Source organism: Dromiciops gliroides, chromosome 2, assembly GCF_019393635.1.
Source record: "Dromiciops gliroides isolate mDroGli1 chromosome 2, mDroGli1.pri, whole genome shotgun sequence".
In the NCBI taxonomy this organism is placed as follows: domain Eukaryota; kingdom Metazoa; phylum Chordata; class Mammalia; order Microbiotheria; family Microbiotheriidae; genus Dromiciops; species Dromiciops gliroides.
The window spans coordinates 392,282,162-392,299,533 of record NC_057862.1 but is presented as its reverse complement, the minus strand read 5'-3'; the positions used below and the strand labels follow the sequence as shown (position 1 = coordinate 392,299,533).

General features: G+C 47.1%; 1 protein-coding gene across 10 annotated transcripts in view; it reads left to right on the top strand.

Annotated features, from left to right (window-relative positions):
• The first annotated feature begins 316 nt into the window (after nucleotides 1-316).
• The window catches only part of DNM1 (dynamin 1), a 67,398-nt gene continuing 50,342 nt past the window's right edge, over nucleotides 317-17,372 (top strand). For all 10 annotated transcript variants that reach the window (XR_006355017.1, XR_006355016.1, XR_006355015.1 and 7 more), the window contains exon 1: nucleotides 317-764. Coding sequence is in view for 6 of the 10 variants with exons in the window: in XM_043988878.1 (XP_043844813.1) it covers nucleotides 604-764 (161 nt within the window). In the remaining 4 variants the exon portion in view is untranslated. The remainder of the gene's footprint in view (nucleotides 765-17,372) is intronic.

Sequence of the window (17,372 nt, the reverse complement as noted above, 5' to 3'; positions counted from 1 at the left end):
GTTTATTTAAATGGTGGAAGCTTAACTAATGGAGATGGGGGAGAGGTAGAAGTAGAAAGGGTGTAGAGTGGGACAGGGATGACGTGACTTGCCCCAGGTCACATAGCCCAGGTTTTAGAGGAAAAGTGTATTCCTTTCTCGTTGACTTGGCCCTTGTTGCAGGGTGTCAACCCAGAGCCCAGGTAAGCAACACCTCTAAATAGATGGTCCTTTCATCGCCCACGCTCTAGAGAAAACTACAATTCCCGTGATTGTTCGGCATCAGCGCCTGCGCGGGGCGAAGGCACCTCCCTCGGGTTCTCTGGCTCCCTCTGGCGATGACCGTGGGTCAGTGCTGGGCTCCAATCCCCGTGGGGTGGCTGGGCTGCTTGCGAGCCCGGCTGCTGTCGAAGCAGGCAGTCGGGTTAAGCGTCTCTGCTGCTGCGGGAGGGAGAAGACGCAGGAGCCCCTACCTCTGTAGGGGCGGGAGAGGAGAGCCAGGGGCTGTGCCTGCCGCGGATCCGGCGGTCAGCAGCCTGCAGTGAAGGCAGAGGGCTCGAAGGAAGCCGGTGCCAGAGCGGGGAGCCCCCGGAGGCGGGGGCTCAGGCAGCGGCAGCCGCAGCGATGGGGAACCGTGGCATGGAAGACCTGATCCCGCTGGTCAACAGATTGCAGGATGCCTTCTCCGCCATCGGCCAGAATGCCAACCTGGACCTGCCGCAGATCGCTGTGGTGGGCGGCCAGAGCGCGGGCAAGAGCTCGGTGCTGGAGAATTTCGTGGGCAGGTAATAAGCCCGTCGCGGCACCCAGCCCGCGTAGCCCAGGCGCCCTCCCCGCCCCGCCCCAGGGGTGCCCTTCCTGTAGCTCGCCCCGTCTGCACCCACCGGGCACTGCGCTTAGCCACGGGCCACTGCAGCTAGTCCCCCACCCCCGCTCCTGCACCCCCGGGACGGGCATCCGCGCCTTTGCACAAGGCAGTGCCCCTAGCGTGAGCTCAGGGTACCCCAGGAGTGGGTAGTACCTCCCAAGGTGGGCAGCAGACGTCCTCTCCCGCCCCCTCCCCCTGCAGTGGGCAATGCCCCTTCCCCCTCTCCCTGCGCCGTCTGTGCGCAGCGCAGCGCAGCGGAGGGGGAGGGGGAAGGCTTGGACTGCGGGCTGCGGGGGGCCAGGGATTGGGGGGGTGGGGGTGGCGGGGGTGGCAGAGTAGCTTCTCATCCTTTACTGAGCAGCAGGAAAGAGAGCCCCTGGACTGCTGGAGGGTCACTGTCAGACTGGGGAGGGAAGAATGATATCTATCCATCTCTGGCAGCCAGGGCAGCCTTGCCCCCTCTTCTAGAGGGGGAAAAGGGGCCGGGGGGGGGGGAGGTTGGAGGGGGAGGGGTGGACACGACCGCGGAGCCGCGGTTGAGAGATGACTAAGACTGGGAGGCAGGCAGCCCTTTGGGGAGGGGTGGGAGGAGGGAGAGACCTGGGAGTCTGCAGGAGCCATTTGAAGCATCTAATCACTCATCCGAGTGGCTTTATCCCAGGGAGGCCTGGACAGCCCCTAAGACTGGAAGGGGAGACTGATGACACTCTCTCCCCCGTCATGGAATGGGGAGGGAAGTAATGACCTCCCCCAGCCCCCACCTATATACCAGGCGGCCTTGGAGACAAAGAGCCTGGGCTTATGTAACTCCTGGGGAGTCAGAAGGTCGAGCCCCGGCCGGAGCCCTCTCCATCCCCAATATATTAACCAGTATGTTTTATGGAATGGAGGAAGCTAAGGAGATGACAACAATGGTAAAAAATTGATTGGTGATTGGACTGGGGTCAGCGGTCTCAAGATCTTCCTTTCGAAGGAAGAGATGGGGGGAGGGGGTTTCTCTCTCCAGGCTTTCTCTTGTCTGGGAAGCAGATTGTGCAGGCTATAGAGATTAATTCCAAAGGAGATGGCTGCTGTCTGGTCCTCCGTACAGGTGGACTTGGCTGCTACCTGTTCCCCTCCCCCTTCCTAATGGCTCCCTCCTGACTCTTCTCATCAGCACCTTCAGCTTCACTTCCCTCCCCTTTCTTTTCATTAGCAGCCCAGTTGGGTTCTCATTCTGTGATTCTAGGCTTCTGACCACAATTCCCTTCAGATGACCTTCATGGCTAGCAATGGTGTAGTCTGGACTATAAGCTGGGGATTGTAGGTAGGGGGAGTGAGACACCCTCCTAGGTTCAGTTTACATCTTTGTCTTTCAGGGACTATTCGGGGAGCATCTGTACTCCCTCCCCAATGTTGATTAAACCCAGAAGGGTTAAAGCTCCCTGCTAGCCCCTGTGGGAGCTCAAATAAATCCTATCTCCTCTACAGTAACCCTCAAGGGAAGAGAGGAGGGAGAGGGGAAAAGAGGAGGGGAGGGGGCTTCTCTGTACCCCCAGAGAAGAAAGGCCTGATTTTAGGAAAGCCCCTCCTCCTCCTCCCCCCAAAAAGGTTAACCCCCCCAGACCAGGCTGGGTCAGTAGAGATTGACAGCTCCTTCCTTGGCCCCCAGGGAAACTGGCTTCTGCAGATTTCCCCTGGGCTCATGTGACTGCAGAGATATGGGCTAGAGAGAGGCATACACAGATGATTTGGGTTGGTCCCAGATCTGGGGGTGGGGGCTGAAAGAAGTCTCTTAGATCTTCCTTTGCCCTTCCCATCCCCATGACTGCCCTGCCCCCCACCCTGAAAGTATATCATCTTTGCCTTGTGGCCAAAGGTTTCCAGGTAGCCCCAGTGGCGGGCAAGGTACAGTGAGGCAATGCTGTGAGGTCAGCTTGGGGAGGCACGCAGTACATACAGTAAATGTTGGGGCTGCTCACTCTGGGCGGGGGCTGGAGGGAGTAATAAAAACTCACATTTAAATAGTGCTCTAAGGCAGTTGTTCTCAAGTGTCTTCTGGGGACCCCAAGGGGGTTTCTGAGAACCCCTTTCAGGTAATCCTCAAGGTCAAAACTGTTTTAATACGAAGATATTTTAATTTCCAATATGGTAAATATGGATAGCTATAACTCACATAAACAAAATATCTTTGGGAGGGGTCCTCATTTTTAAGAGTGTAAAGGGTCCCCAGACCAAAAAGTTTGAGAATTGCTGATCTATTGAATAGGTATATTGCACTACCTACCTCTGTGAGGTAAGTACAATTATTATTATTATTATTCCCATTTTACAGATGAGGAAACTGAGACCTGGTAAGGGAAGAGGAGACAGGGAGGAAGATGAGAGAAACCTAAAAAATACAAGTTTCTTTGTGGATCTCAAAGTTCTTCACAGACCTTGAGTCTTTCCTCTAACTCTAGGAATAATAACAACAATAATAGCAAACATATAGCACTTACTATTTGCTGGGTACTGTGTTCAGTGCTTTATAATTATTATCTCATTTAATTCTCATGACAACCCTGGCAGGGGAGGGGGAGGGGGTTAGTTGCTATTATTATCCCCATTTTACAGATAAGGAAACTGAGGGAAACAGAGGTTAAGTAACTTGCCCGGGGTCACCCAGCTCTGAGGAAGGATTTGGACTCAGGTCTTTCTGACACCAAGCCAGATGCTCTATCCATCACACCATCTAGTTGCCCTCAAGTAAATTCCTATTAACTCCTAGGGGGTGGTGACTTGTCCAGGGTTACACAACCAAAGTTGGGGATAGAACCTGATCTCTTATTCCCCTGAAGACCTGGCAGCTGATTGAGACACTGGCTTCTGGCTTCTCCTTTCCCTTCTCTGGTTCCCAGGTAGTGCCTGGATTTCCGCTGGATGTTGAAGGGCATGGGACTGTCCCCAGGGCTGTGTGCATGGTGATGAAGGCAGGCTATGAGACTCCCTCAGGACCACGTCTCCCTTCCTCCCTCCTCCAGGGAGGAAACAAATGACGTAGCAGAGGAAACGAGGTGTTTTGGGTCTGACTAAGATTCAGGATTCTGGGACAAAAGCAAACCAGCATCCTTGTCAAGTCTAGAACCTGAGACATAGGATGATCCTTTTAGAGCTAACAGGATCATCTCCTCCAATTCTCTCATTTTATAGATAAGGAAACCAAAGCCCAGAGAGACCTAGTGATTTGTTCAAAGTCACACAGGAAAGGGCTAAGCCAGGATTTGCACTCGGGTTCTTTGCCCCCGAAGTCAGCATTCCTTCCACTCTACCACACCATCTAGAATTGGGAATATGGGTCAACAGCTGCCCATCTCCATACCCTAGCTAGATCATCATTAGAGGCTTCACTTTGGCATAGGTGAGCAAATCGAGTCACGGAATAGAGAAAACTCTGGTTTACCCCTGGGAGTTGTGACCTCCTAGACTGACATACATATTACCTTTGTTTGCCCACTGCATCTTCAAGCCTTACACCTTCTTCCTGCTGGTGATGGGGACTGGGGCTCACCCTCTCATGGGCTACTTAAGACATGAGGCAAACTGTAGGTATAACCCAGAGATCCACCATCTCTCCCTTCCCTCTCCCCCACAGGTAAGGGACCCACCCTGCACACGTCGGTTTTGCCTTTTTTTGACCTGGGTCTGGCATGAATTTGGCAGTGAATTCATTGTTCCTAGTGCTGACCAGGTTGTTGCTAATCTTATTCCCCCAGTTTCCCCTGTATAACAGAGAGCTAGCCCAAGCATACAGAGGGTATGTCTCTTTAGCCATGTGTTATGTCTTCTCCACGATTCTGTGAAACACATTCTCCCTTAGTCCTGGGATAGCTCAGGATAGGGTGGCATGGGCTTTAGAGCAGCCTTCCTGGGATAGGTCTTCCCAGCCCAGTGTTGGGACAGAGGATGAAATGGCACACATTGCCCCCCCCCCCCGCCCCGCCCAAGCAAACAGCAAAGAAGACCAGCAAAAAAAGGGACACCTCCCACATTTAGAGTCAGAATCCAAAAAAACCAGCCCGGAAACTGGAACACCAGGGTCCTAAGTGACTGTTTCCTCTCTTAACTCCCTCCATCCTTTCTAGAACTGGGATAAGAAACCAACTGTCTTCTTTCTGGCCATCAGTATGAGAGAAGAGAAGACAAATGCATGGCAAGAGAACTGATCACGTTAGGCAAGCTGTGCTAAATGTCTTCTGCTCTGTCCAGGTGAAAAGCACTGACAAGGTTCAGAGGAGAGAGGTAGAGAAGAGAGAGATAGCTAGGCTGGTCAGGGAGGGCTTCATGGGTTTGGGTTCCCTTTGGGTTTTGTCTCAGTACCCACCAATCCAGCCTGATTTGGGGAAATTCCTTTGCTGGGAAATAGGTCCCCTGAAGGACCAGGCCCTGCTTTTCTTCCCTGTCAACCCTGGCAACTAGATGGTCCAATCAGAGAAGACATCTTGACTTCCCCCACTCTCTAGCCCATGTTGCAGCCATGAGAAACACACCCTGCATATGCTTACTGCTATGCATGAAACATGCTGAGCACATGCACTTAGAACATGCTAGGGGCTCCGTATGCCTACTGGGCATTTGCATGCTTAACATGCTCTTAAGCATTAAGTACATATGACCAAATCCCTTCTCTACCCCTGGAGAGAGAAATGCACATGAGGCCTATCCCTCAGATGGCTAGGTCAAGGAAAGCAGAGATGAAAAATGACCCATGAAGGACAGGGACCCTGAGGGGAAATAGAGCTGAGCAGGGGCTGATAGGAGAGCCTTTGGGAGAGTCAGGTTTCTTTAGGCTTAGCCAGCTAGGGTCACTGGGGCCAGGATTACAAGGAGCTGGGGGAAGGGAGGGCCTCGGGTTGTACTAGCCAATGGGAAGGAAGGGCGGCTACCCAGATGTCTTAGGAGGCCCTCTCAGGCTCAAGAGAGACCCCTAGGACCCTCTGCCATCCCAGAGAGAGGAGCTGTACAAAAACTCCCTGTGATGCCCTCCATGACCCTTTCCATCAGCATCCTCATCTCTCCCAAATAGCACCAGGTTGTGTCTGTTGGGACTGGGGATGGGAGGCAGTGTTTCTCCCACCTCAATCAGGCCTGGAATACATGGCCAAAGGAGACTCTCCTTTCCAGATTCAGGTATCTCTTCATCCCCACCTTGTACCCTTGAACCAAAGGTATTGAAGCACATAATAATACATAATGGATTGGTTCTCGGAGTCAAGAAGACCTGAATTTAGATCCCACTTCTAGACTTACTTGCTGTGTGACTGTGGGCACCTACCTAACCTCTCTTAGGCTCAGTTACCTCATCTATAAAATGGTGATAATAACAGCATCTTCCTCACAGCATTATTATAAAGACTACATAAAGTGATTTGTAAACCTCCAAGTGCTATATATATATATATTTATATATATATATATATAATTTTTATTACGTGGTCACATATAATACATGCCAGTCTACTGATGCGTATAAGTTAAAATACAACCACATACAGGCCTAGCCACAATATGCATTTATTAAGCGCCTACTGTGAGCTAGGTACTGTGCTAAGAGCTGAGGATGCAAAGAAAGGCATGATAGTCCCTGCCTTCAAGGAGTTTACAATCTAATGGGGGAAGACAATATATAGGGAGAATCATACTATAGTCACATAACATACATATGTTCGTCTTTATCCACATCCGTGCTCACATATCCACATGCACATATAATCTTCAAAGATTCCTCTTCTCTCCCCGCCTTGGTCACAACCACCTTTCCCTTCTACTCCCTTAGTCCTATTGCGAAAGAGGGACCCAGAGGGCCAAGGTAATTTTGATACCATACCCATAATATATCAGGATCATAGGATCTGGAAGGTATAGTCAATAGAAGCCTGGGCCTGGAGTCAGGAGGGCTTTGAGTTCAAATCTTGCCTCAGATACTTATTAGCTACGTAACTCTGGTAAGTCATTTGCTGTGTCTGTTTCCTCATCTGCAAAATGGGGATAATAAAACCCATCTGTCTCCTTGGATTTTTGTGAGGATCAAATGGGATGATATTTGTAAAGTGTTTCACAAACCTTAAAACACTATATAAATTCTAGCTATTATTATCAAATTTAGGCTGCTCATTTTTTTGGATGATAATTTTGTATTTATTATTTTACCTAAGAGAAATTTAAAAAAATTCTAGTTAGACCTTTGTTCATCAGAGGAGCATGTAGCCATAGTAGAGCAGCCAAGGTGGCACAATGGATAAAGCACTGGCCCTGGAGTCAGGAGGACCTGAGACACTCTCAGACACTTACTAGCTGTGTGACCCTGGGCAAGTCACTTAACCCTAATTGCTTTAAACATCCAGGGCCATCTCCAGTCGTCCTGATGTATACCTTGCCACTGGATCCAGATGGTTCTGTAGAAGAGAATGAGGTTGGTGACCTTGCACAGCCCTCACTCACTTAAATCCAAATCAGTGCAAGTCATGATATCACCCTGATGTCAGGAATGAAGGACGAACAACAACATAGCCATAGTCAGCTGCACGGATGTTTTCAGCTGTCACTATGAGGAAATAATTGCTTCCCTCGAAATGACTGGATGTTTATTTCGCAATTAGCCATAGAGCATCCTGTATCCAGCCTACTCATTTTACAGACGAGGATATTGAGGTCCAGGGAAAATAAGGAACTTGTTCCACAATAAGCTAGAACCTCCAGGTGGGAAACAGCCCTAAAGAAGGTCCATAGACAGTTTTTGTGTGACCTTGGACCAGTCACTTCCTTTCTCTGGGCCTCAGACTCCTAGCAAATGAAAGGATTGGACTTCTGGTTCTACGATTCTCTATCCTGAGTATCTTATAGGTGCCCGGGCCTATGGCCTATGTAACCGAAGAAGGGTAAGCATGCTCTTTTTACAAAAATAAATTTGAATTGCTATCTTTTGACTTCACATTGGCCCAGTTCCCCTGACATCTGTCCTCTGTCCTCCTGCTGTATGCTCTCACTGCAAATGCCTCATCGAAGGTAGGCCTCCATCTTCTTTCCCTACTCATGCCCAGCCTCCCTCCTCCCTTTCTCATCCCCCTATCAGTGAGGCACTCAGCAAATGGAAGCTTATTTGAATATTAATCAGAGCAAAGCAAAAAAGCAATGGAATGTTGTGGAAAGAGCACTGGATTTGGAGTTACAGGACCTGAGTTTGAATGGTACTTCCATTACCACCTGAGTGACCTTGGACAGGTCATAGGGTAACTTCTTTGGTCCTCAGCTATAAAATGAAGGGGTTAGATTAGATGCTTTCTAGGGTCCCTTGCATCTGTAAGGCATCTGATCCTGTGAAACATAATTAAGAAGGAAAATTTTGTGTAGCCACCCCTAAGAAACCATCCCCAAAATTAATGGCTTGTTGGAGGGGTTTTTTGTGGGGCAGGGAAGTCTTTCTTGGGCTATTTTTAAGTCATCTGCATGATCATTACCCCTTTAATAGTGGGGATCATTGGGAGTTGGAGTAAAAGGAGCATTTGTAGAGGGGTTAAGGGAGAGGGAATGCCTGGTACACAATAGGTGCTTAGTAAATGCTTGACTGTAGTTTAAACCTGAGTAAGGAAAGGGTTGGGAAAAGTTGTCCCTTTTTCAGTGAGTCTAGGGAACCTCTTCAAGGAAGAGGGGGTATCATTTTGAGCTGTACCGTGGATAACAGGTGGCATTTGGAATAAGAGAGCCAGGATTGGAATCCCAGATCTACCATTTTGTTAAGTTACTTAACTTTTTTTCTTTCATATCATGTTCACAAATACAAAGCATTTTGCATATATAATATCTTTTGCTATTTATAAGTGGCCATACTCTTCTAGATACTTTAAGGTTTCTGTTTTGATAGTTAAAAAAAGAATTATAAGTGTGATCTTTGTAAATCATTTTTCTCCATCTCAAGAATTCTCCTACTCTTGTCTTGGCTACCTAGACTGTAAAAGAAATGTTGAGACTAGGTTTGGAGAAGAGGAAATTATAGCATCAAACATGAGTTCCATGTTTCTTATTTGACACTTACCTAGATAATGGCAATGTTCTCCTGGTTTGCTGTTTTGATTCTTATTTTCAAAATCTGTTAACTCCCAGGGTCAAATAAAATCTCCAATTGTTTCTTTTTTTAAAAAAAAAGTTACTTAACTTTTGGGCCACAGCTTCTCATCTGTAAAATCAGGAGACTGAACTGACTGACCCCTTAGAGCTCTAATCTACGATCCCATGACTCAGTTTCCCGGAGGCAACAAGGTATTAGGAAAGACCTCTTCTTGTTGTTCAGTCATTTTTCAATTGCAAATGACTCTTCATAACTTCACTTGAGGTTTTCTTGGCAAAGACACTGGAGTGATTTACCATTTCCTTCTCCAGCTCATTTTACAGATGAGGAAACTGAGACCAACAGGGTTAAGTGACTTGTCCAGGGTCACACAGAGTAAGTGTGTGAGGCCCAATTTGAAATATTCTTGACTCCAGGTCCAGCACTCTGCCCCCTGTACCACCTGGCTGCTCCTGATCAAGACCTCTTGACTGAGTCAAACTCCAAATCTGATATTAGCTGTGTATGACATTGGGCAAGTTACTTCCTCTTTCTGAACCTCAGTTTCTTAATCTGTAAAATGGGAATATACACTACATACACATCTCACCAGGGTTGTTGGGAAGAGGAAATAAAATGATTGATATTAAAGGGCTATAGAAACATAGTTTATTATTATTATCCATGGCCAAGGCTGAAAGGGCAAAGTAGATTAGGCCTCAGGGAAGGGGCAACATTTCCATCGATCTCCTGGGACTGTGGATGCGGTACCAAGGATCTCTCCAGTGGTAGAAAGCAGGAGAGAATGTAATCATGGTGCCAGGGTGAAGGAGAGGGGTTGGGAACTTACATGCCTGGGTTCCCTTCATGCCCAGCTCTCTTATACCCTCTGCCTGGGTAAGTTTCCCTGAATGACTTCCAGGAGGGAGAATGGAAGCAGAGGTGGGGGGAGCCTGAGTCTAGCAACCCCAGGGAAGAGAGAAAAAGGAACGAGGAGCAACTTCATCCACCTTGGACATCCCTATTTATTACTGTGGGATTGTTTTATTTTTATTGCTCAGATGCATCAGATCTTAATGCATTGAGAGAGGAAAAGTATTATTAGCCAAGGACCATACATTATAATAGGTCATTGCTGTGTGAGGAGGAAAAATCCTTGGCTATCCTGAGATCTGGAAGGCCCACCCCCTGAATCTTTGCCAGAGTATGAAGAATGACTGGTATCCTTAAGACCTGGGATCCCTCTCCCTCATCCCCACCAAATAATAATAACTGATATTTATACAGCCTTTAAGGATATAAAAGGATTTATGTAACCTCATTTGATCCTCAAAAACCCTGTGAGATACTTTCTTTTTTTTTTTTGTGGGGCAATGAGGGTTAAGTGACTTGCCCAGGGTCACACAGCTAGTGTCAAGTGTCTGAGACTGGATCTGAACTCAGGTCCTCCTGAATCCAGGGCCGGTGCTTTATCCACTACGCCAGCTGTCCCCCCCCCCCCATGAGGTACTTTCAACAGGTGTTATTACCCCCACTTTATAGATGAGTAAACTGAGGCAAGGGGTTAAATGTTTTACCCAGAGGCCCACAGCTAATAAATGTCAGAGGCAAGATTTGGGGAATATCCATTATCTCCTGAGTCAAGCCTTGTTTTGCTCTACCCTGGTGTATGCCAATTGTCAAGATGAGACCTAGAAATAAGAATTACACCATATATTTATTTATATGAGATTTGCAATGCTTTCCTTACAAAAACCCTATGAGGTTGGTAGTGCAAGGATTACTATCTCCAGTTTGCAGATTAGGAAACTGAGGTCATAAAGAGATGAAGTGACTTGTCTAAGATCCTGAGGCAGGATTTGACCCACTTCTCTCTAGACTTTAAATTTAACCCACCATCTCCTAAGTCATGCTTCCTCCCCACATGCAGGCTCTTTTACTGAGTAGACATGACATGTTTTATTTATGATACTGATAGAATAAATATAATTATAACAGTGACCTTAATAGCAGACCAATGACTTTTCATCCAAAGATGGTGGTTTCATCTTCCTTCAAATGGCCCTCTCAGGGCATAATGTGTAGAGAAATCCTTTCCCCAGAACAAAATGCTGAAACCTAGTACTGTGTCATTTTACGGATCAAGCTTGGCCCTGGAGAATAGATAGGAAAACGACCCTCCTTTCCTTATTTGCAGAAGTGAACAGAGATGTGGACCATTGCACTTCTGGGGTGTCTCCAAAGTCTCAGGGGAGTTTTAAGCTTAATAAGCTGGCCTGCCAGACTCAGTTGCTATGTAGCTTAGTTTTTCCAAGCTGTTTTTTCTTTCTTTTAAAATCTTTGTTACACTGAGTATTGAATCACATATATTTGGAAATGAAGGTAATGTAAAAACAAAAGCTATCCATTTTATTTTTAAATGTATTTTTAAATTTATTTCATTAAATGTTTTATTTCTATGTCAAATTTTTTTAACATTAATTTTTTAAAATTTTGAGTTCCAAATTCTTTCTGTCCCTCCCTTCCTCTATACCCTGAAAAGGCAAGCAATATGTTATCTATCTATCATACATGTGAAGTCATACAAAACACATTTCCATATTAGCCACATTGAGGGGGAAAAAAGCAAGAAAAATAAAGAAATTGAAAAACAAGATGCTTCATTTTGCACTCAGAGTTCATCAGTTCTCTCTCTGGAGGTGGATAGCATTTTTTAACAATGAGTCTTTTGAAATTGTCTTGTATCATTGTATTGATCATATACCTAAGTCTTTTATTGTTGATCATCATTACAATATTATTGTTACTTTGTACAGTGTTCTAGTTGTGCTCACTTTACTTTGTATCAATTTATATATGTCATCCCAAGTTTTTCTGAAATTCTGCTGGTCATTTCTTAAGCTATCCATTTTAAGAAAATAAGAAATCTTTTGTCCCACTGGTCACTTCTCCCGTAAGCCAGATTTCCAGACATGTTTCAGAATCTGTAGGCCCAAGTCATTTGCCTAGTTCCTGCACATATTCAGAAACCGATCTCTTCTCTCCCCGCCCCCCCCCCCCCAACATTTTTCCTTATAGCCCTACACTGAGAGAACAGAAGCCTGGGGTAGAGGTTGGGGGGGTGTGTTTGGTGTGAGTCAATAGTATGGTATGATAGCCAAAGAAAGCTAATATTATCTTAGTTTGTGTTGAAGGAAAGGGATGATTTTGCCTGCCCTCTGCCTCAGACAGACCACCTGTAAAGTACTGTATTATGCCCAGGAACTGGGCAGCTAGATGGCACAGTGGATAGAACACTGGCCCTGAAGTTGGGAGGACCTGAGTTCAAATTTGACCTCAGAAACTTAATAGCTGTGTGATCCTGGGCAAGTCATTTAACCCCACTTGCCTTAAACATCCGGGGCCATCTCCAATCATCCTGATGTATATCTTGCCACTGGACCCAGATGGCTCTGGAGGAGAGAGTGAGGTTAGTGACCTTGCACAGCCCTCCCTCACCTAAATCCAATTCAGTGCAAGTCATGACATCTCCCTGATATCATGGTCCCCTTTGGGAATGAAGGACAAACAAGTCCCGGGCACTACATTTTAGGAAAAACATTGACAAATTAGGCTTCATCCAGAGAATGGCAGGAAGAACAGTGAAGGGCTTGTAGAGGTCACCTCTTTGACTGCAGGATCTGCAGGGATGTTGGGGCTGGAGAAGAGGAGGCATGACAGTTGTCCTCAATATTTGAGGGGCTGTCAGGCAGAGCCATTGGTCTTGCTCTGCTTGGCCTCCAAGGGCAGAATGAGAAGCAATGGGTAAAAGTTGCAAAAAGACAGATTTCAGCAGATGAAGAGCTATTTCCTCACTATCAAAGGGACTCCAAAGTGGAACGGGCTGCCTCAAAAAGGAGTGAGCTCCCTATCCCTGGACATCTTAAGGCAGAGGCTGGATGACCAGTTATCAGGGTGGACCTCTGAAGTCCCTTCTACCTCTAAGGTTCAGGAACCCTTTGATCTGCCTATACAGAACCATGCATTCTGTTTCCTCTCCCTCATTCACCCCAACTCAGGACTGCCATCAACCATCTCCCCAGCCCTCCCCTCAAAAAAAAAACCTTTCACCACAGCATAACTCATATCTCTATTCAAATCCAACACCGAAGGAGTTGAGGGGAGAGGCAGCTTTCTTTGGAGCCGACTGCCTCATTTTCCTTGAATTTCAGCCCAAGAAAAAGTCAGCCCAAGAAAAAGTGGTTCTAAGAAGGAGGTTGAATAGTGATATGTGTTAGTGCCAAATCTGGCACAGAAGCTGCACCATTTCTACCAGGCTTCTGTGAGCTCGAGGTTGGAAAGAAATCAGCTATCAAGCGAGTGAGACTTAGAATGGAAATGGGAAATTGGGCTTCTCTGCCAGGTTCTTCTGCCTGATGCTCCAAAGCTGTTTCTTCCTCTCCCCCAAAGGAGGTGGGTTTCCAACAAGGGCAGCTCCACCTTGCAGAGAAGAGACCTGAATCATGCTCCTTTGTTAGGGTATGGCTGCAAAAGTGAGGCAGCTCGAGTCCCCGGAGTCCCACCCTTAAGGTTAGAAACTGTCTGAAATCCATGAGACCAGTGAGTCAGACACACCCACAACCATTCCTCCCAGGGAAGATGGGGGAAAAAACACAGAGGGATTTGTTGAGTCCAGCCAACCCCATACTCCTCCCATCCTGTCTTCCCTCTGGGGAGATGATACCCCATCCCATTTCTGTACAACTGTGATCATTTCATCTAACCTACTCCTTTTCCAGTTGTGGAAACTGAGGCCCAGAAAGGGAAAGTAACGATCAAGGTCACCCAGAAAGGCTGTGGAAGAGCCAAGGCCTGAACTCAGGCCTCTTAACTCCCAGGCTAGCATTCTTTCTATACACGAAGCTGTCCCACCCTCAGCAGCCAAAACTGCTTCTCCTTCACAAAGGTCCACCTTGTCCATATTAAATTCCCCTGTTCTGGCCTTCCCAATGCATCCAACCTCAGTGCAATGGGGCAAGAACTAGACTACATTTAGTGATCTCAAAGCACCCAGAGGAGTCAATACCTTCCTCCCCTTTTCCCTTAACCCCAAGGCCTCAGTCATGAACACTGGAGCCCCTGGAATGAGTCATTAAATGTCACCTGTTCACCGGCAGTGCCCCTTTTGGTGGCTTGTCCATTTTGAGCAGAGGCCACAGGAGAGAACAGAGGACAGACTATTGGGGTCACTCAGCTTCAGATCCAGAGCCTGAGCCATGCTAGGCATTGTTTCTATTACCCCTTCTTTTCCTGGATAGTTTGTGGATGAAGGAGGTGTTCCCTATAAAGTGCTTTGAGGGGGCAACTAGGTGGCGCAGTGGATAAAGGACCAGCCCTGGATTCAGGAGGCCCTGAGTTCAAATTTGATCTCAGATACTTGACACTTACTGGCTGTGTGACCCTGGGCAAGTCTCTTAACCCTCATTGCCCTGCCCACCCCCCCCAAAAAAAAAGTTCTTTGAGCTCCTTGGAGGTATCATTTTTCTCTTCTTTATGCCTGGGGTATATTTGAGGATGAGTCAGCAGATGGCAAGGAAATCACTCAATCTTCCAGCTTCACTTTTTACCATCCCCCACCCTTACCAGTACTCAATAGTGAGAGCTAGCATGGCCCCATCCACACTCTCCCACTCTGCTGGCAGAAGGAGCAAGGCATCTGGTGGGGCTGGCCACCACCCTCTCTGGGGGCTCTATTATTGGCTACCCCACATATCCGGCCTCTCTTGCCATCAGGGAGGGGATGGCACCCCTCTGGAATACTGGGAGAGGTGGGTAAGCCTGCTGGGAGGAGTGGAGGAAAGGGGGAATAGGGAACTAGCTTTATTGAAGAGTGTGGTCAGATTGTTTGTATCTCTAGGAAGGGGAAGGAACCACAGAGATGGAATGGAAATAGGAAACAGGAGTTTCCTTCCTCTAACAACTCAGAGTAGAGATCGAAAGAACTGGGCTAAAAAACAAGACCCCTGGCTTCTGAGATGGCCCGTGAAATTTGGTGGCTCTGCCCTCTAACTTTCTCTGGGGAGAGTTAGTCCTCAGGGAGGTACACAGAAATCTAGGAAGCTGTTAGGCTCTGCTGCTGTCCCTGCCAACCCACTTTGGCCTCTTTGAAGCAGCTCAGTGGCACAATGGGCATGGAGTCAAGAAAACCCGAATCCACATTTGACCTTAGACACTTACTAGCTGTGTGACTCTGGGCAAGTCACTTAACCTCTGTCTGCCTCAGTTTTCTCAACTATAAAATGAGAATAATAATAGCACCTACCTCCCAGGGTTGTTCTGAGGATCAAATAAAATATTCATAAAGTGCTCAGCACAGAGCCTAGTACACCATAGGTGCTTAATAAAATGCTTATTCCCTTTTCTTCCCCGTCTTTGTCTGGAGTGTAGTTAGAGAGACATCAGAGCTTCTTTCTGAAGGAGAGTTACTCAGAGATAAAGAATCTGCCAGGCAGAACAGCCCCTAGCACCCTGACTTAGAGAAGCTCTGGACTCTTTCCCTGATTTTATTTCCCCTCGCTGGGTCTCAGTTTCCCCACCTGTGAAATGAGATAGAATTATAAAATATTAGAGCCAGAAAGGACTTTGGACATCATTTGGTCCATCCCTTTTATTTCACAGATAAGAAGCTTCATTCCCAGGCAGGTGAAATGACTTGATCAAAGTCAAATAGTTAAAAAGGGATTCTTTTAGTTCTGTTTGTTTCATCTCTCTGTCTGTCTCTGTCTGTCTTTCTCTGTCCCTCTGTCTCTCTGTCTCTCTCTGTCTCTCAATGTCTTTTGTTTTTATATCACACTCATTTCCAAATATATACCTTCTCCTTCAGCTACCCAGAGGGTCTTGCCTTGTAATAAAGATTAAAAGAGGGAGAAAAAAAGCAGTTCAGGAAAGCCAACCAATGTATTGTCTGGGTTTGACAATATATGCAATATTGTACATCCATAGTCCCCCACCTCTCCAGTGAAGAGAGGGAGGTGCATTTTCTCAACTGTGGGTCTCATTTTAAAATGACGTGACTGTGACTCATATTCTTGAATTTCATGATTCCGTGACTCTCCCTAAGAACTTGGAGGAAAGATAGAGAACTGTTTGGACCAGTCCCTTGAAGGTTTTTCTGGATGTTACCCAAAAGGATGGAGAAGCCCAGACATTACTGAATATGCATATATCGCCTTCTCTGCTTCTTTATAGAGAGCAGTGATTCTCACTGGAGAATTCCTGGCCCAGGCTGTCTCCCTGCCTGTAATCTCTGCTTCCCTTTAAGCTGATTGTCCTTTTAATAGCTCAGGTGGTAGGCATTACCCCAGAGAACCAGGGTGTGGGGAAACCTCAGCTTTCTGGGGCCAAAGGCTCTGAATGTCCAGCTAGACTGAGCACCCTTCCTCTAAACCCCTCTATATAAACTCCCTACCCCCTTTTTTGGGGGGTAGGTTTAAAGAGGCAGTCAGACCCAGGACATCTCAAAGCTCTGTTGTCTGGGTGAGGGCTTAGATGTTGGAGGCTGAAATTTTCAAAAATAGCAGAATTGAGATTTTGGGATAGAAGATGGGACTATTTCCACACACACCCCCCACCCCAATCTATCTATCTATCCCTGCTGAACCATGTAGGTAGGCTCCAATCTAGGCTTCTTCTCCCCCAGCTCCTTGGTCCAGGGAAGTCTGCTGCCATCAGGCCGATGCATTGGTTCAGAGTCAAGGTGGGGGAGGTGGTGGAGATCGGTTCCATTTCTGTGGGGGGGGGAGCTCTTTACGGTTTTCTTCCTCTCTGGGCTTGTTTCCATGGGAACTGACTGTTGCCATGGTATTCCTGGGTGAGGAGCTGTCCAGGTGGGGGTTCCGCCTCTATGTTAGTAGAGGGTTTGGGGGAGGGAAATGATAAGTGCAGCTCCATCCGGGGACTTCATCTCTCCCTCACCTCATCTTTCTACTCCTGCTTAGGCCATGACATTTGGTCCCTCTGCCTTTATTGGACTGGGTTCTCTCATTTCCATTCTCTCTCCCCAGCCTGATAGGAAGAAACACTATTTTTCACGGTCCCCTAGAGCTTTCAGATGTGTGACTCTATGATACAACCTTAACAAGTCTACTTAGATATTCCGAGGCAGGATGCCTTTTGTCTTTTGTTTTTCTCTAGTCTTCTCACTGACAGAGGTAGACAGGCCCATCTGCCTCAGTTTTCTCCTGATCTTTCCTCCCAGGGTTTGATTGAGTCTTGAATTCCCCTCCCCCTTTCTCACCTTTTATAGTCAGGGAAACAGTGCCTAGAGCAGGGCTGAGGTAGAGCTGAGGAGGGAACCTTCTTAGCTTCTTTTTTTTTTTTTTTCCGGGCAATTAGGGTTAAGCGACTTGCCCAGGGTCACACAGCTAGTATGTGTCAAGTGTCTAAGGCTGGATTTGAACTCAGGTCCTCCTGAATCCAGGGCCA